This window comes from Topomyia yanbarensis, chromosome 3, assembly GCF_030247195.1.
Source record: "Topomyia yanbarensis strain Yona2022 chromosome 3, ASM3024719v1, whole genome shotgun sequence".
NCBI classification, from domain to species: domain Eukaryota; kingdom Metazoa; phylum Arthropoda; class Insecta; order Diptera; family Culicidae; genus Topomyia; species Topomyia yanbarensis.
The window spans coordinates 416,820,966-416,845,960 of record NC_080672.1 but is presented as its reverse complement, the minus strand read 5'-3'; the positions used below and the strand labels follow the sequence as shown (position 1 = coordinate 416,845,960).

Sequence of the window (24,995 nt, the reverse complement as noted above, 5' to 3'; positions counted from 1 at the left end):
TCTTCCCCCAGAATACTACCAAAAAGAATCCTATTCCGAGTACAACTGCAACGAGCCGCTGCTGGAGCACGCCAAGCTGTCCGCCACGTCGCAGCTGCGGGAGCGGGGGCCGGAAAATGCCCGACTAAATGGTGAGTACTGCGAGCTGTGTGAAAATATAATCATTCTTTGAAGTTTTATTTCTGTTTTTTTTCGTACCTTGTTTACGCTAGTGTTGCGTCCTGTTCGGCTCTCCACTGTCCCTCCGCTCGGTCACTTCAAAGTGTTGGGTTGCGCGCAAGCACATTCCCAACTGGTTGTTTAGTCTTTGCTCTGCGACTTTTCGCCTATGATTCTGTATGGTTGCTGTTTTGCTATCGGTTTATTTCGTTTTCGCACCCCACTTTCCTATTGCAAATGTAATTATTTTTCTTTTTTTTCGATGTGAGATATTTTACTATCACATGATTTACGATATTTGTTTTTTTTTTCTCGTCTTCTTCTGTATATTATTTTTCAGCAACAAGCTGTTTGTTCTTGTTTGTTTTCGCTGTTTCGTTGCGCTCTATTTGAAGCACGGAAGTGATACTATTCGGAAGCACTTGTATTCCCTCTCGCTTTGCAGTAATTGCCTGTCGATGGGCACTTCTTTTTGGCGTGAGGTGACGATTTGTGAACAGTTCCACCAGTTGTCAGTCGGTGTGTGTATGTTTGGCTGTGTGATTGGGACAGGATGAGTTTTTTTGTTGACAGGACAGGTAGATAGGGAAACTCCAACCATATGTTCGGTCATTTTTTATGCAAGCTTCTGCGTAGGATGGTTCAAGGAACTCTCCCCTGTATTTGTGCTAATTTTATAGTTGCGAATTGCACGGTTCAAATTAATACTGTAAATTCCATGCAAGAAAGGATGGCAGCGAAATTGAATCATTTAATAGTAATGTCCAACGGAAAACAGATCTAAATATTAAGTTATACGGAAGCAATTGGAATAAGTATTCGAGCCTGCAACCTTTAGATATCAGGCCCAATGAACCAACCCTTATGTTATACATGGACCATGATTACGTCCCCGGAAGAACACGTGATTATCACATTGGCGATAGTGATCCTACTACTGACACTTAAGCGCGGTAGCACAACCTTCCTCCATTACCCAACACATATCACTTTAAAGGCATTAGTACGATCACTGTCGTCAATGCGACAATCCTGTGTTCTTCTTGGGACGTCATAAAAAATTACGGAACGGCGGTACAAAACATAGACAATAAGTGCATTTTTTATATTCTATGCATTTCTAAAAAATCATCTAAATTAAATTCCTTTCTATCCATCAAAACAAAAAAAATCTATGAATTTTGCATTGCGTGTAAGACGTAAAATCCCTGCAAAAAACGATTGGACAAACTTGTTTAGGAAGGAACTATATTATTTGGAAACGAAATGCGTTTCCCTCTCAAATCTCTCTTCTACGAAAAGTTAGTGTTGGCGCCCCCTATGTGGTCACAGGTGAAACTAAAATTTTCAAAACCAAAACATAACTAGTATTATGTACTACAATTCTTCTGAACATACTATTCAGCTAAATCTAACCATTATTTCACAAAAATGTATAGTTCGTGGGAATCGAGTACTGATACTCAACTATGCACTGCTAGGCCCCATGCAAAATTGACTCAGACATCACTTCGCTAAAAGTTTAATAACTTCTTTTAAGAAAGGCGGATTGGCTAGCAGTCTTCGGCAAAGTTATAGGCAGTTAAATTATCTTTTTGCCTTTCTCAATAGAAAGGTATTGCAATTGCTCTGAAAACCGACTTTTTAACGGAGGCCCGGAGGGCCGAGTGACATATACCATTCGATTCAGTTCGTCGAGTTCGGCAAATGTCTGTGTGTGTATGTGCGTCTGTGTGTGTGTACGCGAACACAATCTCACTCACTTTTCTCAGAGATGGATGAACCGAATTTTACAAACTTAGTCCCAAATGAAAGGTGCAACGTTCCCATAGGCTGCTATTGAATTTCTAATGGATCCGACTTCCGGTTCCGGAATTACAGGGTGATGAGTACGATCACGCAGAAAACGTCGATTTTAAGAAATTCTGCAATGAATGTATAATGGTGAAAATTTTTCCAAAATGTGACCACAACTGCTTCGATTTGTAGTACTAGGTCATTAACAGCCATTCAAAGTCTCTTTGGTCACATTGGCCACCATCATCGGTTCCGGAAGCCCCGGCGGAAGTATCCAAATTCAGAGTAACAGTCACATCGGTTTCTCGGAGATGGCTAGACCGATTCGACTAAACTTGACCTCAAATGAAAGGTATTGCGTCCCCGTAAGTGGCTATTAAATTTTATCCCCAACCGACTTCCGGTTCCGGAGTTACGGGTTGTGGCGTGCGATCACATAGCAAATTGTGATTCAAACCGATACCCCGATGGAAGCAAAAAAGGTAAAAATTTCGCTAAAATGTCTCTCAAATAACTTAACTTTGCAGTTCTAGGTCACCGACGGCCAAACAAACTTTCGTTGACTACATTGACCACCATAGACGGTTCCAGAAGTGCCCGGGAAAAGCGGCCATCTTTCATAACTAGCAAACTCATATCAGTTTCTCGAAAATGGTTGGGCCGATTTTCACAAACTTAGTCCCAAATGATAGCTATATTATCCCCACAGATGTCTGTAAAATTTCGCACGGATCGCTTGTATGGTTCCGGAAATATAGACTGAACGGTCCGGTCACACATGAAATGGGCCGATTTAGTTTTCAAAAATTCATTATTTTTCTGGGCAGTCTAGTATACAAACAGCCATGGAAGGTCTAGCTTCATCCAGAAGAACTTAGCAAAAGCTAAAGGAAATGTTGATGCACACTTAAGTTTTTCGGAATCCACTGGCGCAGCTAGTTCGTAAGCTGATTCGGATGAAGGGAAACCATGTCTAGAGTAAATACACGCTCCGTGTGGATGAACAGTTGTTGCTCTTTAAGATTCCGCCAGTGACGTTGCACGGACCCAAATGGAAGCTGGAATCTTTCGCGTTTCTTGATGACGGGTCATCGCTAACCCTGGTCGAGGATAGTTTGGTCGAGCAACTAGGTGTTTATGGGATAAAGAAAAAGAAGCTGCTGTGTTTGCTGTGGACAGCGAACGTGACAAAGGATCCTCTTAAGACAGATGTCTTTTTTTTTTTTTTTAATTTCACTATAATACAACGTGACATGAGTGGCGAAAGACTCCATACAACTTTCTTTAGTCGTTTCAGTAGCCTGGAGAAACAAGTATTCATTAGAGGAAGAGCAAGGCGAATGCGGTCTCGAAGATACTGATAGGAGTCGACAATTTGAGTTTGATGGTTTCTCTGAAGATAAAGGAGGGACTCAGGCGTGAACCAGTAGTTGTAAAAACCAGACTGGGCTGGTGCATCTACGGAGAAGAGGAAGCCAATGGTCAGTAATCTTCAACCAACTGTCATGCTTGCGCCTGATCATCAGATCAAGCTCTTTATGAGTTGGTCAAGGATTTTTTCACAAGGGAGGATATCGGAATGCAACTAATCACTCTGCTAATTTCGGATCAAGAGAAGCGCGCCTCTTGGAAACTGGAAGAAACGGCGGTTCGTGTCGTCATTAAACCGGCCTTTTATGGCTCTTCGACGACTTCACTGTTTGGAACGAAAAATGAGCCGGAATCCAGCGTTGAAGCAAGCTTTACACAAAAACAAATACATAGTGCAATCGTAGACGAGCTAGCCGGTGTAGATTTGCGACGTGTCTGGTATTTACCACTCGGATAGTGGAGTTCACTACTCCACGGAAACCGAGCAAGGTTCGGATGATTTGGGGCGCAAAAGCTACTGTAAATGGGATTTCTTTCAATTCAGCCTTAGTGCCAGGACCAGATCAACTGACGTCTCTCCCAGGTACCCTAGTCCGTTTCCGACAATATGGCCGTTTTAGCCGACCCAAAGGAGGCAGATCGCTACTCGCAGTGGTTCCTTTTCCGGGAGAATACTAGAGATGCACCGGATATTTATGTAACGTTGTAATATTCGGCTCAACTTGCTCTCCAGCATCGGCTTAACATGTCAAGAACAAGGACGCTAACGAATTTAAGGAGCTGTATCCCCAAGCAGTGAATGGGATAATACAGAGTCATTACGTAGATTATTCCATAGAGAGTTACGAAAGTATAGAAGAGGCTATAAATCTACACTGAGATGAGTTCAATTCTTAGGCATTGATTTGAGTTACAGAATTGGCTATCGAATAATAATGAAGTCTTGATCAGAAGAAGATCTGCGTCCTCGCTATTCTCACAAGTCAGTGCAATTTCCGACACGAATCGTGGACATTTTTTTCGCAGTTAATCAGACCTCTCTAAGCCGTCGTTTACGTTTATCGTTTCATCGCCATCCTGAAGCAGCATACCAGCGGAAAGAAACCATCGGCAGGCCCGTTTTTGTCGGAGGAACTACAGAAGGCTGAGCGTCACCTTACCCGAGAGACACAGTGGCAAAGCTTTCCGGATAAGATGATGGTGTTGTCTCGCAATAAGTCAAAGCCGGTGGACGAGCAGATTTCTATTGGAAAAGGCAGCAGTTATCGGTTATTTCCAAGCTTGGACGTAAACCGTTCTGTTAGTTGCTAACTACCACCGAAGGTACAGACACCGATATCACCGTGAACGAGATACGGGAACGGCATTATATTCCCAATCTTGGGATAGCGGTGAAAGGAGCAGCTAAAGCTCGTCAATGATGTCGAATTTGTAAGGCTTCGCCAAAGGTTCCCAGAATGGCCCCGATATCACTCGCTAGGATGGCGCCGTTCATGCGGCCGTTCACATGCGTCGGAATAGATTTCTTTGGGACGTTGATTGGTGAAGTGGGTAGGTGTAACGCAAAAACGAATGGGTAGCCGTGCCTACGTACCTGACAGTGCGCCCAGTTCACGTTTAAGTCGCCCTCATTCATCTGCCGTCGAGGTTCTCTGGCCGAAATGTATTCCGACAATGGAACAAATCGATCAGCTAGCTGTTACAGTCACCGGTATAGTTACGAAATGGATATTCAAGCCGCCAGGAACTCCCCATATGAACGGCGCCTGGGAACGGATGGTACGCTCCATCAAAACGGCTGTGGAGATGGCACACATTAACAACCGTAGGCTGGATGATGAAGCACTTGAAACATTCATGGTGGAGGCTGAAGGAATCGTGAATAGTCTAAGTAACTCAATAACGTATCGACCGTTTTCATCTGAAGAATACGAGGCTCTCACACCAAACCGCTTTCTTTTTTGGGTAATTCATGTGGGGTACGTCAGTTGGCAATGGATACTACCGGTTCGTCGAAAGCTTTACAATCATCTTGGAATCAAATACATCGTCAACTCGACGTGTTCTGGAGAAGGTGAACAAGGAAATATCCCCCTACGTTGACTAAACGGCCGAAATAGTGCGGTGAAGAAAACTCAGTAGCAGAAAGGGAGCCGGTGATGGTTTGATGGCGACGACAGAAGAAATGAGTTGACGAGGGGTCGTATACGGCAAGCTATAGTACAAACTAGTTATTCTCCAGGGAGAGATATGCGGAGACGTCATCTTGAGCCAGCGAAACTATCAAATTCTTGAGCCAGTCGGGCCAATATATCTCTTTTTGGGTGCACTGTTAGATTTAAACAATGGAATTGAAGGTTTCCATGTTGTCTGTATTTCTCTACGCATATCTCTCGCTGGAGGATAGCTAGGATAAACTACGAGGGGGCTTATGCGTAGGCCTGTGGCTAGATTGGTTGTATTATAGATTGATGATGGTGGTAAAACTGGGCCTGGTAGGGAGTATATGTTGAAACTGGCAACACGTCTCATTGAGCTACGGTAGGAGCTATCGGTTGCATGGTGGCCAATCCTATTTATTTCAGTCTTTTCTACTGTTTAAATTATGGAATTCACAGAACTTTCATTATTTATTCAGAAGTCGGCGGAAATTCAGCGAAACTTTCATAATCAATTTTTTCAGTCGAATTTCTATGAAGTAGCCTAATAATTCTTGCGCTTCTTCACACTCAAGGTAGTCAATCATGCATGCTTTATTGGATAGGAGTTGTCGAATTCAATTCGGACTGTTTCATACTGATAGGACACTTTTTTTCCAATAAACAGTTCGAACAGTTCGGATTTTAACGAATCGTGTTCGAGAAGCTGCCTAGCAAACAAAACGATGATAAAATAAAAACCTTCCTGAAATATTTTACTACCCAAGTGTTTTGATTATTCTCCCGGAAATGAAAAAAGAGATGTGTGCAAAATTACACCGATTATGTTAATTAAGGTGAACGTCTGGTATGAAGTGCTCAAACCGAGAGTAATTTTGTTTTGCGATTTTAAAGGCAAGGATGGCAATGGATCTTTTGTGTAATTTTAAGATCTATTTATACATTCATTGTGTGCGAAAAAACATTTTCAACCATGGAGAGCCACACATACGAGCGTTCCAAGAGTATACGTCCAACCATTTCCACGTCGAGAAGCGCTGCGGTGAACACGATAGCTCTTGATAAAATTGTCTGACGCAGGAAATTCAATAGGATTTGTAAAGCTTAGACTTGTAGTTCCTTGATAAACAAAAAAATAGAAAAAAGTTCGAGTTTCGAAAAATAGCGCGAAAAAACAGAAAGATTCATATTTTACTGTAAAATTCGCTCACTTTCCTTCAAAATAATGGAGAGTAAAATTTTTTTCTTCAGTTTTCTGTGGATCACCGACAGGTGAGGGATTCCATGAGAAACCGGCCGACCGCAAAATATGACCATCGTCGATTCGAACGAAACTTTGCAGGTGTGTTCGCTGTATGAATCTCCATGATATTCTCTGGCAATTGCCATATTTTGATACAAGAGTAATTTTTCAAAAGGGCGTAAACGTTTCTACGTGCATAAATTTCAAATTTTTTTGTTCGATTACTGTATTTTATACAGCAAAACTATCTGCGAACGAGTTACAGGGAATGAATACTTCTGTCCGAAAAAAATATACACTGAAAAAAAAAGTTGCGTCATTTTACAAAAAAACAAAAATTTATGATAAAAATTTAAATTGCGAAAAAACCCATTTTTTAAATTTTTTATATTTTGTTACCAAAAACCTAATGAGAAAAGAAACATTTTGATTGTGATTGCATGATGGAGAAAAAATCGGTAAAAAAGTTTTTCTAACAATAACCGTACATGTTTTTAAATTTCATACTAATTGACACCAAATTGTAATTTTATTACAGAATATAATTCTAAGCACCATTTAAAATCAAAATGCATTTAACAAAAATCTTCCAAAATGCGATAGTTTTCGAGATATTTGAAATTTTGCTACTTCAAAAACAATTAATTCGTGTAATTATGCTCTTTTTTAAAGTTATTCGCGTTACACCATCAAAAAATGTCAAAAATTTAATGTTTATCGTTTTAAAGACGTAAAAGCAACCTTTTCAGTGTATTTGGATCATGGAGAAGCTTTCAATAAACAACTTTTCCTAACAGCAACTTTTGACATTTTTTTATAACTCTTACTATTTGCAGTCAAAAATACAATTTTCTTTTTGAATATGATTCTAAACGCCATTTTAAATCGAAATGCTCTTAACAAAAATTTTCTAAAATGTAGTAGTTCTCGAGATATTTTAACTTTATTTTTAACAACACAATTATTTTGTTTTATTACGACCTTTTCATAAGTTAGTCGCGTTTCTCCATCAACAATAATAGGTTTTTCAAAAGGCCCGTAAACTTTCCTGCAACTTTCTCTTTGACATCAAGGCGATATTGTAAACCATTTGAAAGTTACGTGAAAGCAACCAAAATATATTTCAACCATAGGGTCTGATTAAACTATATAGCTGAATCATATGTTGGTTGTTTTCATGTAACTTTAAAATGTTTCACAATATCGCCTTGATGTCAAAGAGAAAGTTGCAGGAAAGTTTACGGGCCTTTTGAAAAACCTATTATTGTTGATGGAGAAACGAGACTAACTTATGAAAAGGTTGTAATAAAACAAAATAATTGTGTTGTTAAAACCAAAGTTAAAATATCTCGAGAACTACTACATTTTAGAAAATTTTTGTTAAGAGCATTTTGATTTAAAATGGCGTTTAGAATCATATTCAAAAAGAAAATTGTATTTTTGACTGCAAATAGTAAGAATTATAAAAAAATGTCAAAAGTTGTTAGGAAAACTTTTTTATTGAAGGCTTCTCCAGGATCCAAATACACTAAAAAGTTGCTTTTACATGTTTAAAACGATAAACATTAAATTTTTGACATTTTTTGATGGGGTAACGCGAATAACTTTTAAAAAGAGCATAATTACACGAATTAATTGTCTTTGAAGGAGCAAAATTTCAAATATCTGGAAAACTATCGCATTTTGGAAGATTTTTGTTAAATGCATTTTGATTTTAAATGGTGCTTAGAATTATATTCTGTAATAGAATTACAATTTTGTATGTCTATTAGTATGAAATTTAAAAACATGTACGAAGTTATTGTTAGGAAAACTTTTTTACCGATTTTTTCTCCATCATGCAATCACATTCAAAATGTTTCTTTTCTCTTTAGGTTTTTGGTAACAAAACCTAAAAAATTAAAAAAAATGGGTTTTTTCGCAATTTAAATTTTTATCATAAATTTTTGTTTTTTTGAAAAATGACAACATTTTTGTCAGTGCATATTTTTTTCGGACAGAAGTATTCATTCCCTGTAACTCGTTCTCAGATAGTTTTGCTGTATAAAATACAGTAATCGAACAAAAAAAATTTGAAATTCATACACGTAGAAACGTTTACGCCCTTTTGAAAAGTTGCTCTTGAGTCAAAATAATCTTATTACCTGTGGAAAATATTTAGTCTTGCATGACGGTGAAACGTGTAAAGTTTCATTGGAATCTAAGATGGTCGGTCACGATTTTAAAGATTTTCGGACGAATCTTCGTGGAATTCCTCAGGTTACACGTATCGTGCACACTCATGAAAAAAATCAAGTCAATTCGTTGATTATTTTTTTAGTTATCGTGTTCGCTATTAAAGGGTGTTCCACATCATATTTACATATTGTATTTTTTATCACTGTCATTCTTGAGGCTCTTGAGGCTCAATACTAACAATTTAGCGGATAAAAAAGAAGACGATATTTTGTCCACTACACCAGACGCTCCTCTTAATAGTTCAGAAACATGTTGGACAGCTATTAAAAAGAAGTATCTTTGTTAATATAACTAATAGTGTAAATTCCTAGCTAACATTTCCGCGTCAATATGACTGACGTTCTTTCAGATGTACGCCGACTGATTAGCAGTTAAGTAATTAATGTTTCCTACATTTTACTAGGACTTCAACGCCACTCTATTACTTACTTTGGAAACAATCTTTCGCCATTTTCAAGGTAATAATTTTCACACATAAATAAAGTATGGAACATTCTGGTGTGGAATATTGTTGTGCCTTCAGATATCCGACATTTCTTATCTGTCTTACATTTTTTTTAAAGCAAAACTATTGATTTTTTAAATTGAATTTATATTCACAGTTTTAAACAGCAAGCTTAAAATCTTACTTCACGCGAAAAAACGGTTATTGGCGCCATTTTGTCAATGGTCTATCGAGAGAAACAGCGCCGAACTCTCCAGAAAATAGTTTTTAACAGTTCAAAATCTAAATACAAGGTCGTTCCTTGCATAACAAGTATGTCTACTCTGTTTCTATGCAAACAATTTAGCGCGATATATCGCTGGGAAACTACACAATTGACACGCCTTTTTCGATGAATTCTCAGGTGTACTAAAGTCATGCACAATAATGATTTTGGGCCAGACAGAATCAAACTCAACTTGTAGAAGAATCTGCCATATCCAGCGAAGAGTCGCTTGTTGCATTTATTTAATAGCTTTGCAAAACATAGTTCCTCTTGACTGGAGATATATAACAGTGATCGCTGTTCAAAAACTGGGAATATCAGCTTCCGACCACGATTGATATCGATTAGTTGGAGTGGTCTCCTCTATCAGAATTGCTGGAGAAAAGTAGACCACAACGTCTTGATAATTGTGGTTAAGCAACCCGTTGGTTTTCAATTTGCCTTTCGTAATGAAATGCGATGTCAGGGAAAAAGTCATAACTCCGCCAATTAATAATATATTTTTATAAAATTATGCTTGCTTATTTCACTGAAAAATTTACTACCAAAATACTATAAGTTTGATGTAATGAAATCATTGCTTTATGCCTTTACGTAAATTCAAACTTTCTTGACACAAAAAGGTATGTAACCCCTTAAACAAATGGATTGATATGTTTCTGTTTGGTCTATGCCTGCTTAGTGATTTTTGAAACACTGGTTAGTTAGAACGTATTGATATCGATTTGATCATCCCTACTCTGTGGTTTCCGAGCGTCAGACTGTCTGTCCATTCTCAGCGGTGCATCCTTCCTGACAGCTCTACAATATATATTTTTGCATATAAGTTTTCAGTCGCAATGCTGTAGTCCCCTCGGCATGATACTGTACCTTGATGTGGTCCGGGGGCTTTTCCACCAAAGCAGTATTACAGTGATGATATCACATAAACTTGGGATACGATTATTTTCTTTTTAGTTAAGCTACATTGTGATCAATTTTAGTACTTAACTTGGCGACCTTTATTATCCACTGCCATGGTCAAATAATATAAAATGTGGGTTTAGGGCCCAATTCTCTCTGCAGGCACCTCATTCCAAACGTACAAACGTGGCCTACGCGATAACACGAACCTGGTCACAAATACGAACGCCCGCGATCTCGCCAATATTCAAACACCCCGATTGATTGGGTGAACGTTGGAACCTAAGAACCTAAGCTCGCGCAATCATGAATCGGTCACGTCCGGAAGTCTCCGCCCTTGATCATAGCAGCCCAAATTCATGCCTTTATTTGGACCAATAGAAATAAAAACTAGACAAGACGTCCACGTGCGATCGTTGAAGAATACGCGAACATGCGAATGGCCACACGCTTATAAAAATAATGTGTCCACGCGAAGTTACATACTAGCACACGTGACAAAAACGTCCACATACAAACGCTCGAGTCCTTCGCGATCATCCACGCACGACCACACCCACGATCTCGTAAAAAGTATAACACCCTGGTGACTAAGTGAATGGTTTAGCACTTATAAATTAACAATCCCGGTCTCGAGAGTGAACCTCCAAATGCCCGTGTTCGCGCGAAACTACATAAAAATCGAATGCAAAGTCACATACACGCGACAAACAAATATAAAAATGCTTGAGCCCTTCGCGACCATCCACGCAACCTATACTCGCGCTCTTCCAGACATTATAACATCCCGGTGATAATATGAACGTCTCGGCACTTGTAATCACTCAAACGCAGTCTCAAGCGTGAACCTACAGTCCCCCGCACTCGCGCATTCATGAATCGTTCGCGTCCGGAAGTCTCTATCCTCGATTCCAGAAGTCTAGGTCCATCCTTAATTAAATCAATTAGCTCTACAGTTCCAGTAGGACAACTCTCGAAAAAAATCGGCATATTACTAATACTCAATAACAATACTAACTCTTCTCTTTATTTTTTTTTATTTATTTTCGGTCTCATGCGTTATATTCTTGTGATGACCTTTTCGAGCTCATACATCCAAGAAGAGCAACATTGCTGCCCACAATGATTCTTCTCTGCCATCGGACGTCGCCAGGTTTTAGAACAATGGAGATGTATTCTCATACTCGATGGAATCAGATAAGTAGGAACGATCAACAAACTGCAAGTAGTATATTGTAGAGATGCACCGAATAGTACTATTCGGCTTTCAGCCGAATACCGAATGTTTAATGTTTAATTATTCGGCGTACCGTATATTCGGCTTTAATCAAAATCGGCCGGTATTCGGCCCGAATATTCGGTCAACCGAACATTCGGTCGACAGAATATTCTGTGCATCGCTAGTATTTTGTATATATGTATTTTATTTTATTTTGTTCCTTTCAAATATTTCATGAATATTAGGCCATTACTTATCATATTCGGCCAAAAGTCGGTTTTTATTATTCGGCGTACCGTATATTCGGCTTAAATTAAAATCGGCTGGTATTCGGCCCGAATATTCGGTCGACCGAATATTCGGTGCATCCCTAGTATATTGCACATTTCTTGTTTTGAAGTATAAAATATTATTCGTATTAAAATATTATTTACAGGATCCACACATATCTCAACACACACAAATACACAAATGCTTGACAGGTGACTGGGCCAAGTGCATTCACTCGTAGGATCTGTCATTTCGATGATCGCCTCGATTCTACGAAACCAGTGCACAAGTAAGCTGACATAAGCTAGTCTCATCTGGTGAATGCATGTAACCTGGAAACCCCAGACACGACAGGACGAGACGGACAGACTGGACTCGATGGGGCCTAGTTCAGAGTTTTTGAGCATTTTTCAATGCACGGTTATTGACCTACAAAAAGAAACATTCGGCATGTTATTTTTCCTTTTATTACTTGGGTTCATACTGATATTCACTAGCACAGTCAATTGCATATTCTCCCATATACATTCACATCCAAAACGTGCAAACGCCCCTAACTTTCGCGATAACATAAACCTGGTGAAAAACGCGAACTTGCATTACAATTTCAATCATCCACACACACCTACGTTCGCAATTTCGCCAACACCCCTTTACTTAAGTGAACTTTTCAGCACCTATAACTTTACAACCGCGGTCTCAAGCATTAACCCACCACTCGCGCGATCATAGACCGGCTACGTTCGGAATTCTCTACTCTCGATAAGCCTAGACTCATGCCTTCAGTTGGACCGATTCACTAGACAACACGTTTCTCTACCATACACTGAAAATTAATTATTAGATTCACGGTCCGCGCGCGATCGTTCGAGAATACACGTGAATGTGCGAATGGCAACACGGATCTAAAATCGGATTTATGCACGCAAAGTTGGAGACACGCTGGCATTCATATGCTCGAGCCTTTAGCGATCACACTATTACACAATTAGTAAACGCCCACGCTAATCCAGACAGATATGCACTCCTGGACTCGAACGCTAAAAACCACACCTTCCACGCATACACCACCCAGGACTGAACATTAGATTCATACATACAAAGCAACAAGTAATAATTACAGGTATTCGTCTGGCAACCGGGGGAAGTACATCTCAAACGCAGAACTTATCATTTCAATGATGGCCTTGGATCTGCGTTGCCTGTGTTCAAGGCACCATAGCTTTGTCCGTCAGGTCAAGGATGTATGAAACCCGTTAGCCACCACCCTCGGCCCTAGCTGCCCATAAAGGGATAAAAAAAAAAAAAAAAAAAAAAAAAAGTTTTCAGTCGCAATGCTGTAGTCCCCTTTTTCATCTTTTTTATGGACGGTACAGTACATGTTGTGATGCATAAAATACACGTACATACATTGGTGATGTCGACAATAACCTTCCAACCCTCCTGGCCGTAGAATTTTTGAGCATGTTGTACATCTAATGGTACGATGACGGGAATGGTCCATCACAATCGGCGTATGGCAAAGCTTTCAACAACAGGAAGGCATCCTTGTGGAACATTGATCTATTTGTTATGTGTCAGTCAATGTCCAATTTTAACCGCTTCCATATGCTATCTGGTCATTTATTTCATTTTCAACGAAAACATTTTAAAACATCGGAAGTGGGAAACGTTTGCAAAAAATCCCAAGCTGTCGAAGGACGCGTTATTTTTATTACCTTTCTCACGTAAGTCTTATTAGCATGAATAATTGATAGTATCGTACCTCGGTGCTAAAAGATACGCGACGAATGACTTCATCCAACGAAGCATGGCTAATCTCACCGCTAGGGCAATTCTAATAGTTTCCGATTTACAATTTCTCACTGGGCTGTGTCGGCTGCTTGGATCCACCCGATACACAACATAAGCACCTATAGCCAGCCGAGAAAATCTTTAATGGATTTAAAAACAGTTTTCCCTCCCACGCCAATTCGCCTACTACACTTATGTAGCTCGTGCTGAACCCTTCCTTCATTGACGACGCTTTGCGTAGGTGTCCAAGGTGGTTCGTTCGTTCTACGGCCGTGGAGGGTGAGAGGTGTCGTGATTTTGTTTACTATTCGCAGACTCATACGGTTCTCCATCTCTCTGTATGATTCATGCTGAGCCATGCATGCGGCGTGTGCAAAGCTATCGGAGACGAGATGTTAGATATGTTTATCATTCAGACAGTTGCTTCCGTAACTGAAGAATGTTCACCCGACAGGTTGACCTCGACTAGTTTAACATTATATTTTCGAATTAGGTCAACCGCTTTAATTTAATATATGTTGCGATATGCTGTCATGTTTGGTTGACCCGGTTTGAAAAATCGAATCATCACTGCAGTTTTCCTACCAAGCGGGACGAATTTCGCCCGGCGCTTCTCTTCGCCCGATTCTCTTCAAAATACTGCTCTGCACCAACACATCCAAGCCCGTCGGCAGTGCACGTGTGTGTGCTAGCAAAATAAACTCAGCAATGGTTGTCAAACTTCCGTGACTGCTAGTAAGTGGTATTATCGTAAGGAGAAAGTTCATGTTATTTACAAATTTCGCCAATCAACAACATAATATTTTAGGTAGTACAATGTTGACAAGCTAATCCAGCATCTCAACCTACTGCGCGAATCCGACATAAAACGTCATCGAACATAAGCAAGCCCTCTGGATAAATCGAGTGATGTCACTGCGCAATGGGGGCCACGTTCGGTGGGCCTTTGATCTTACGGGGTGGCGACCTACGTTCGTCGATTTGCTGCTGGCGACTTCGTGTATCCAGCCGGAGGAAAAGCAACGATTGGCTAAGTTTGTGTTCCGCGATGATTTTAATGCTTCCTTGATTGGACGGTTGATGATGCGGCGTTTCGTACAGCTGGCGACGGGAATGTCGTACGATCGGATCCAGTTTGGTCGAGACTTGAAGGGGAAACCGTTTTTGAAGAACGAAGGCTTCATGGTTGACTTTAATGTGTCCCATCAAGGACGATATGCGGTACTCGCTGGACTGGCGATTCCTGCCGGTGGGTTGGAGAAGGAGGGCAAACCGTCAAAGGTTGGCGTTGATGTGATGAAGATTGAGTATGCTGGGGGTAAACCGCTCGAGGAGTTTTTCAGATTAATGAGCAGAAATTTTTCCGACGAGGAATGGCGATATATAAGGAGTAGGAAGACGGAAAGCGAACAGCTCGAAGCATTTATGAGGAACTGGTGTCTAAAAGAAAGCTACGTGAAAAATGTAGGCATTGGCATTACGGTTGATTTGCGAAAAATTAGTTTCTCTATTAGAAGTAATAAGTTGGACAGAAAGACCGTGATCTGTGATAGTACTTTGAGGGTAAACGACGATCCGTTGACGAACTGGCGCTTCGAGGAATCTCTAATAGATAAGGACCATTGTGTAGCAGTGGCTTTGGAGAATGTACCCAAACACGACGACTCAACTGGAAATTGTTTCGAAATTATTGACTATGAGGCACTTATGGAGGGCCATATCCCGCTTTTGGCAAACGACGAAAGCTATTGTGAAGGTATTATTAGTAAGGAATACAAGAAGGTGAAGTAAGTCTGTTTAAATATAACATTGGTCGGTTCAGTGACATTTGGCCTCGTTTCTATATATTCTGAAATGATGACAAGTATTGATAAAACTTGACGTTTTACAAGCAGTCATAAACCACAACTGGTGGCAATAATGACCCACAGTCACGAAGGGTAACAAGACGATGACTGGCTTTTGCAAAGGAAGACCCTCTTTTTATTGCAATTTATATCGGCTACCGGCTAAAACCAGGATAAATGGTTGGTTTTGTTTGATCCATACTCAAATTATCTGCCCTCGGTTTCATTCGTTGGCTGGTTTCTTCCCCAAAATTCAATTTTCGGCAAATGGTGTGTTTTACAAGTGACGAATTGTTTGGCATAAAGTTTCAACGCCCTGTTTAGTGGGTGGTAGTGGCCAATTACACGTTTGGATGGAGTTGACTTCAGTTCTGCTCATGGACAGTTTATGAAATTACGCTAAAAGCCCCGTGGAAACGTGCACTTTGCTTAATTTCCTGTCGACACGCAAACATTGTAACTGTTGGTTTCGCGGATGTTTTTCATCCATTTAGTGCAATTTCCTGCGGCACCAACTGTGGTAATCGGAGCGGCCGGCAGGATTTGTTACTATAGGATTAGCGATTTGTTTCCGCCGATAAGGTGGTCCCGGTGCACCATTTTGCAGGTTAACTGCGGTAGTCTGGCTATCTCCTGGGAATATCATGTGGCTGGTGGTGCACGGATGCGTTAGGATATACCCTGCCCCACAGCGTTGTTCACTTATTCGTCACATGTGGCATGTCGTCCCTTGTTTGCTTATATGGCAACTTTTCTATTTGTGTCAGTGTGAAAGGTGTGCTTGATTTACAGATGGTCATATTGACTTTGTTGGTGAAATAAGGGGAGATCTGGACGTGTGTCTGAACGGACTTCTGCCTGCTAGGTTAAGTAGATTCTTTTTTTTAGTTTATTTGCAATCAGTCTCTGGTCGCATTGAGTGCCTATCATTGACTGCATCGTCGGGACCATAGATATCGACAACGGCGATTATCCCCCTTCAGAAGGAAGACGTGACAAAGAATTTTTATTTTATTAGAAGTAATTTTTTTGATCACTTATTCTGCAATCCCTTGGTCTTATATGGCTGGTTGCGGCAAGCTGGATTTTTGTTGTTGTTAGCAGGGGCTTTGTTTGTTTAAAAGTTATTACAAACAATTTGAAATTAAAAGTTAAAAGAGCAGTTCATGTATTAAGAACGACAGAATCCGATTCAGTGTATCAATATCTGGTAATACATACTAAACTACACATTATACAGGGTTATTCATCACGAGGAACTAGCAAAAATATTAAAGCATGAATTATCTTTATTATCACTAGAAAGAACGTTCTTTGACATTTATTGGTTGAAACAATTTCTTCTAAATGGTGGCTATAGCAGCGCTTGCGGTGGACCAATTTTTTATGACGCCTTCAAGCATTTCAAGTTGTATCTGGTTAATTACTCAAGTAATGTTGGTTTCCAATGCTTCAGTTGTTGCAAGCTTATCCACATAGACTTCGCATAGTCCCATAGAAAAAAGTTTGTCGCAGGATCTAGGTGGCCAATTGACAGTTCTACGGAAAGACATTAAACGTTCACCGAATTTCTCACGTAATAATTTCATAGTTACACTACTTGTTGTGTGGCTCGTACCGTTTTTTTTTTTGAACCAAATGTTGTCAAGACAGTCAAGACGGGCGTCAAGCTCGGGCAATAGCCAATCTATTAACATAATATGCTTTTAAAGCAAGATCCTTCCGTTAAATAGCCTAGTTGTTGCATACTTAACGGCCCTCTGCGCGTTAGTCCGCTCAACGTTAGAATATTGTTCTGCTGTTTGGAATCCGTACTACCAGAACGGGATTTACAGAATCGAGGCTGTCCAACGCCGGTTCATACGCTTCGCCCTTCGGCATATCCCATGGCGAAAAAGATTTCAGCTGCCGAGCTATGAAAACCTATGCCAGCTAATACACCTCGATACACTCAGCATTCGGAGGGACTGCTCTCGAGCCTTGTTCGTCTCGGACTTACTCTCTGCCAGAGTGGATTGCCCTACAATCCTCGGACGTCTGGATCTTCAAACCCGCGTTCGAGCTCTACGTAATAACTCTCTTCTGCAAGTTCCGTTCAGGAGAACCAACTATGGTTACCAGAGCGCTGTTACCGGACTCCAGCGAATTTTTAACAGTGTGGCGACGGCCTTTGACTTCAACCGGACGCGGAATGCGATAAAAGCGAAAATATTGGCATTTTTAAAATGTAATTAGTTTAAGCAACCACCATTGGGGCCAAGGGGCCTGTTGGTGAAGGTAATAAACCTAAACAATACTGGCCATATTGCCATGATATTTAAAATATTTGGAAATGGTATATGCAACGGTCTCACCGGTATCCAGTATGGAAGATCCTTTCTATATCCTATGTACTGTCAAAAACACGTTGCTTCCGGAAGTGTAATGGGCTACACGCTACTTTCTCGGTCTGCAACTCAGTTTGATGACCAGAACGCATCTTTCACTTGACTTCGTGCGAATCGTACTTCGATGAAACCGGATTTGGAATTTTAGGTTCTATTATTATTTAATCCGTGAATAGTTTTGTCAATATGCTCATAAAAATAGTCAAATTGAGTCGATTGGTCGATTTATGTTAGAAGAGAGATAAAACACAGTCCTACGCCAAAAAAATTAACATTATCATTCATATTGACAATTCCGTTATAGCACCTTCCGATTATGAGTCACAAAATTTTTGAAAGACCACGCTGCCATGCGAATTTCATAATTGTCCAACGCTTGCTATGTAAGCCATGTCGGCGCCGCAGTTTCGCCATTCCCGTCAATCAATATAGTGATCCTGAGCTGGGTGCCAACCGTATACTATTTGCGTAACGGGCAAAAGCTAAAACAAGGAAAATCAAACAGATGTTGAAATTTATGGTGCGTAACGCTGAATGAATAGTGCAGTAATCGTAGGATGCCGTTGGTTTTTAGGGCTTTATTTAGTCGATAAAGGACATAATTACCAGGCTTTTGTCAGAACGATTTTGAATAAATTGGAATCGGGTTGTTCTCTTCAGATGGCCGGAAATCGTTTATGAATTGTCATAATTGGCCTTTAAAAGAATATCTAATTTGTTTTCACAAAAAGCACCCGATATCGGTTAATTTATTTATCTGTCTGGGAAACACATTGACGGTAAAATAAATTATTAATCATTCAAAAGCATTCCTATATCAATTATTGTTGAATGTCAAGACAGAGGGGTGTGTCTTTATTTGAATGGGTACCACAATCAGATACGGTAGCTTGCATGACGATACGCTTCACAAAAAGGGCCTCTTGTTCTCGACAGGGATGCTTGAGATCGATACGTTTGAGAGTGTGATTTGTTATCCTTTCCTGTGACTGTATGTATGAATGTCGATCCTCTCTCTCTCTCTGGCAGGTCGGAAAACAATGTGCTACGATTCCCCTTCGTGTTCGAGTGCACTTTTCTACGGGGTCGTTTCCTGGGCACAAAATGGGTACAGAGTTTATTATTATTGCTTCATAAACTCTGTCTGTCCCATGACAAGAATGAAGGACGCATTGTTATGGGAATCTTGGTAGGAGAAAACGTAAGAACCTACCAAGGAGTGGTTGGCTCCTACGGAGATCCTTGTTCGCTGCAGGTTTTACCTTGTTTCCCTTATCTAGATCTTGGTCGAGTGAACACATTTTTTTGTTAACCGCAATGTTTTCGGGATGGCTCGTTTTCATTAGGATCCTTAAAATTTCGCGTGGGGCTAATCGTGCTGTTATTCACCAAATTAGTGTCGTGAATTTCTTAGAGGAAGTTTGTTCTTTTTCCAGCGTCCAATCACCGTAGGAAGGGCGCTTTGTCTTGTAGATTTAACCGATTGTTTCTTTTCGAATTTTTCCATAACTCAAACGCAATGAAGGTGGCAGCGCTTGGACAGCACAGCATTCAGATTTTGAGCAGCAGCTTCTCATAGATTTGGGCATTGTGCGGAATGTCACCCGAATCACACTTCAGGGCCGTCCGCACAGTAACGAGTACGTCACCGAGTTCAGTATCAGCTACGGTTTCAACGGGTTGGATTATATCGACTACAAGGAACCCGGTGGCAACACCAAGGTAAACAAATGTGCTTCCGGTTTTTTGAAGCATCAAACAACGAACAGCTCGGCCTGCTAGTTTGGGGACAGCTCGCGAATGAACCGTCCGGGAGAATCGTGTAAATAGTGCACAATTGAGATGCTTCCTTTCACATTGATGTTCTTTTCAGAATCCCTTCTGTATGCATAACAAAGTCATTTTTGGGTTCCGGTGATTCGTCTTTTCCCTGCTCAGTTTTGCATAACAATGTGTATCTCTAATCCATTACCTTTTTGCAGCATCACATAGTCAAGTGGTGATGGTTACACAGCACTGGTGACAGCTTAGTTTTATTAGTTTAAACATTTAATTTTAGTTGAGTTTTGATCTATCATTTAGCTTGTAAGATTGCAGATGATACGCAAACCGGTGTGATACTAATATAATATAATTTTTCTCTCCATTGAATTTCCTAATGCAACCGGGAACACACCCAAAAAAATCAACATCGATACACAAATCGATAATGCGATGACATTTGAACTCACCACTAATAAACCCATCAAATTCACCATCACCTCAAAACAAAAAAAAACATGAAATCGAAACTAACAAAAAAAAACATCCCCGGGATTAGCTCGTTCGGCCTGGACACCGGTCGAGAATAACTACTTCCATTTTCTCACCATGGACCTGGGTGGGCGGAAGATGGTGCGCAAGATTGCGACCGCCGGCAGGGCCTCGACCAACGAGTGCGTCACCGAGTACATTGTGCAGTATTCGGATGACGGTGAAATGTGGCGGTCGTTCACCGAAAGCAGCGGCGAGGAGCAGGTAAATTATAACAACAACAACAACAGTTAAAAAAATAGCTTACATGTGTCGTTAACTATCTCTGGAAGTACTTGCGAAGATGAGCACGACGGTTCGTTTGTGTTTACATATTTGTGTTAGACTTAGATTTCGTGTCAATGTGACTAATCTGAATGACTAATAAGTTTATGGAGTAACAAATTCTCGATGTTGGTAATATTTTTTTTTTCATATTTTCATGGATATAAACAATGTTGCCGAAATTTCCTTTCCAATGACAAGAAAACGAAAAATGCTGGGGAAAAGATTTATGCCCTAAAGATAACTATAATTAGGATGATAAAGCGGAAGGTTGCGAACGTGGCGCGAAATCTCAAACTCAGTTGCCTATTTTTGCTTGAATTTACCGAAACCAACAGAAGGTGCTATATTTTACATTTTGAAGCATAGGGTAATTTCGGGAGAGATGCCGCACTTTCTATATCTCGTATATTGGGTCACTTTTATACGGTAATACGGTATTGTGAGTTTGCCTTTCGAAGAATTACAACACAGGAGTTGTAAAATAATCCTTATTTATTAACCCACGAAAATTCTATTAATGATTATGTGCGTCCAGTTGCATCACGGAGTGCCGAAAGTTTTTCAGTGCTACATTAAAATTTAGTTTTTTTTAAATCGATTTTTTTGGTAAATCATGTATCGGTTGAACAGCTGGGACCTTTTAGAAGGCATTGTAATTATGAGCACGGTCCATAATTTCAGAGGAAAATGTCGTCGTGCGGCATCTCTCCAATACAATTGGGAGAGATGCTGCATCGAAATTGCAGGTGAGATGCCGCACTCGATGGCGGAGGATACGTAGATAAAATGTTTTTTTTTGTCACCTCGGAATGTCATTAAATGATCATTTGCGTCAGGTATAGATTATTAATAAGGTGTATCCACAAACTAACGGACCTAACACAGTGACATATAGGAATATGAGTCTATTTATCTATGTATTTAAACGGGCGATATGTATCTAAGTATTATTTGCTTCGGTTTATTCTTTAAAGTTTCAGGCACTACTTTTAGTGAACGCATTGATTTGTAGTGATGTCAATCTTGGGATAAAAATGAAAATTTCAACGAATTGATGCTTTAATCTTTCAAGAACAAACCAAAATTATATGAATTCATTGTTGAAAGAAACAACCAAAAACTGCTTTTAAGGAACCCCTACCAATATATCGCTCGCACAAACATATAAATAGTACCCTTAATTCAGTTACTCCAACTTAACCGTTACACAAGGTTGCAAAAGAAACATATTTTTAAAATGTTGAATAAAAAAAGATGGGTAGGTAATGTCAGAGACATAACCGATGTGAAGTAGAATACACATAGGCTGTTAATTCGAATGCTGCAATTTTTGCTACCATCTGCATTAAAATCAGCTATTTCGATATTTATTATGATGTATTGTGCCCCGTTGTTGTGGTGCATTTTACCCCTGCACAGGTGTGTTTTGGCCTGCCCATTTTTCAAAGAGCAATTTATAATAATTTGAAAAATTGAATATTTTTCATGTTCCTGAATATTTTGCAAAGCGATTGTGATTTCAGAGTGACATGTTGGCTAAATGATATCATTAATTAAACTCTCCCAATTGATGGTCTTTAGCTAAGTTCTGATTATATTTTCTTAGGGGTGTATTTTATCCCATATACCTCTACATACGCTTGCATTACATTCACATAAATCACTCGCAACGCGTTTGTGTAAATGGAATCTTGATCATACCTTAAAAATTTCAAACGTGCACCCGAGACACATGCGTTGCTAAATTCAAATGTTAGGTTTGTTCCAAAGTTTCGAGTGGGTAATTACCAACTCGATTATTTTCAAGTGGATAGTACCAAGGAGCTTTTATTCTCAGGTGATACGATCCTCGAAATCGCCGATCAGCCATGTTGGTTCTAGAAACGACAGCTAACAACATTGTTTACTACATCCCCATGCATGTTTGCTTGGATTTCAGTATGTAAACAAAGTTGTTCGCCGTCATTTTTCTACTCCGCAGCTTGCTGCATGCTTAATTCACTCCTCACCAAAGACGAATCACCTTATAACTCTAAGCACCTTGGATAGTACTACCTTTACTACTCATATTACCCACCGGCCCTGATTATTGAATATTTCATTACACATATGTGTAGTGGGATCAAAATGCATTCACTTGCTGAATATTTTTAGAAATAGGCCACTTTAAAGTATGGCATGTACAATTAAAGTCAATTAAGGGCCAAATCGGATAACAAATAGTTTTTGGACTTACTGTAAATTGTACTTACTTTACAGTTAAGAGTCAGCAGAAGGGCATTTGCGCGTGGAATGTCAGCATTAGAGAGTTAAGACGAATACCCTATACATAATATGTTCAAACCTTCACCAAGCAGGTTTCTTAGCGTGGAGTTTTCGCAATAACCCTGCAATTGCCACGTATGATAATAACCCACAACGAATGTAGTGCCAGGCAGCGATATTAATTTAAAAATAGATTGAAATTAGAATACTATTAATGAAGGAATCACTCGTAGTCGAATACAGTTATTCTAGTATAATTTTGCTAAATACTATTACTCTTTTAAAAGTCTGTAGATTTCTTGCTATCAAAAGTCTGTAGAACTCCGACATGTCTGTAAATCCCGTCATACATGCAGCAGTTATACAATTAAACTGTGTTTATAACAGCATATACATAGATGATATGTAAAAAGTTATCCCAGTTTGCCCCTAGTATCAAATCAACGGCAGAAACATATATCAGTATCCAATAAGCCAACATCATCTCCTTCACACAACACAACAACCAATGCTATTAAAATCGTCATCGTCAATCATACTACCGCTTGCCAAAAGAAAATTAACCAAAATCATTTAATGATGAATTTATCTGAGCCCGTCACGCATAATTTAATGAGCAAGAGAGCGGGGTCTTTCGCACTCAACCACCCCTTCGCACGCGCACACTTGCAATCCGCATATTGAACTCCGAAAAAGAGCGTTCTGTTTTTTCTGCGATGTGCGCTGATCATTGTATGCACGCCACGCCTCTGCATCATTGGGTGGAATGATGCCTGGCGGCAGTCATTAAATATATTCCAACCCAAGAGTTTGAGCTGACACAAAACGTAGCAGCTACTACGAGGCCAGAAAGAGTAAAAATTTCTGAGTGCCCCCCCCCCCCCATTTTCCACAAAGTGGTGAATTTTGCAAAACATGTTTTAATTTTATTGTTTAGGTACCCCTAAACCTCTTCATGAAATATTTTGTCGTGATTCGAAATATTTATATTAGTGTTAGTTAATTGAAAATTTATTCACCTTTTTATTACAATATTCTTTACAGCCAAAGTTTAATTTCGAATTGCACCAAACTTCACTGGTGGTTTAACAAATATTTAGTCTTGAAAATGTCAAAAAAATGATTAACAAATGTTAACAATTTCTACCATTTTTTAAACAATTTTTCCAATAAAATGCAGTTTTAAATGGTTTCTTCACGCGATATTCATTCCGTTTAAGTTGTAAAATGTTGCATATATTATCAGCTTTGAATTCCAAGAAAAAAAAATTTTGAGCGAACATAAGGTTTTTAAAATATTTGATTTTTTGTGTTACGCGGCATGTGAAAAACAACGCGCGAGCGAAACAGTCGCTGGTCGCCACGGCACGCTTGGACCAACATCGCATGAGCGAGTCTGACTACATCAAATGCAAAGTTAGAGAATGAGTTTCGTTGCGATAGTCTTATCGATAATACCCAGTGTTTTTAATATAACAGTTTATTCATTATATATTTTTGAAAACAACATTTGTAATACATCCTGTGTCATCCGAAAATTTACCATCTAATTTACTTTCATCAATTGTTATTTCATTTCCAGGACAAGTTTTTTTTGCTGAGAAGCTTGAATTTCACAGTGCAAAGTAGAGAATCAATATTTTTAAAATAACTCTTCGTCCAATCAAATCATTGTAATTTTATTATAATTGTACAAACCGTATAATGTAAAATGTATAATCAGTACAAACTAGCTCTATACGCGATAGTTTATTTATCGCTTCATTGAAGATCTGTTCTTGTTCACGTGGAGTAAAACCATTTATTTCGCATATGTAAATATCAATTAAATTGTATGTTTGCAATCCAAATTTTATTTATTTTAATTTGTGCGTATCAACGGAAAGATTTTCCCTCGCACATTGCTTATGTTTTTTTATTTTATGCAAGAAATTACAGAACTCTTCCGGGTGACCTATCAACCACAGAGCTAACTTATTTCAACAATCGAAAACGATGAAGTAATAAACAGTGTGTATGTATCCAGTATAATAGCACCACCTAAAAATGATTG

General features: G+C 39.5%; 2 protein-coding genes across 7 annotated transcripts in view; both read left to right on the top strand.

The window, feature by feature from the left end:
- LOC131693958 (neurexin-4) overlaps window positions 1–24,995 on the top strand; it is a 67,033-nt gene that overhangs the window by 17,693 nt on the left and 24,345 nt on the right. For 2 of the 4 annotated variants that reach the window (XM_058982260.1, XM_058982258.1), the window contains exons 2-3: window positions 12–131; window positions 20,418–20,614. In XM_058982260.1, coding sequence (XP_058838243.1) covers window positions 12–131; window positions 20,418–20,614 — 317 coding nt within the window. Of the gene's footprint in view, window positions 1–11; window positions 132–19,622; window positions 19,820–20,417; window positions 20,615–24,995 lie in introns of all 4 variants that reach the window. The other 2 variants (XM_058982261.1, XM_058982259.1) reach the window with 1 other exon arrangement.
- On the top strand, window positions 12–15,690 carry LOC131693960 (L-aminoadipate-semialdehyde dehydrogenase-phosphopantetheinyl transferase). Of its 3 annotated transcripts, none has more exons than XM_058982264.1 (2): window positions 12–131; window positions 14,672–15,690. In XM_058982264.1, the coding sequence occupies exon 2, from the start codon at window positions 14,773–14,775 to the stop codon at window positions 15,652–15,654; it is 882 nt and encodes a 293-aa protein (XP_058838247.1). In that variant the 5' UTR covers window positions 12–131; window positions 14,672–14,772; the 3' UTR covers window positions 15,655–15,690. The 3 variants fall into 3 exon arrangements, with proteins under 3 accessions (XP_058838247.1, XP_058838246.1, XP_058838245.1); XM_058982263.1 differs by lacking the exon at window positions 12–131 and adding an exon at window positions 14,554–14,598; XM_058982262.1 differs by lacking the exon at window positions 12–131 and adding an exon at window positions 14,579–14,613.

Coding starts and splice junctions, on each gene's coding strand:
- LOC131693960 (XM_058982264.1), top strand. CDS start 14,773: ATGTCACTGCGCAATGGGGGCCACGTTCGGTGGGCCTTTGATCTTACG.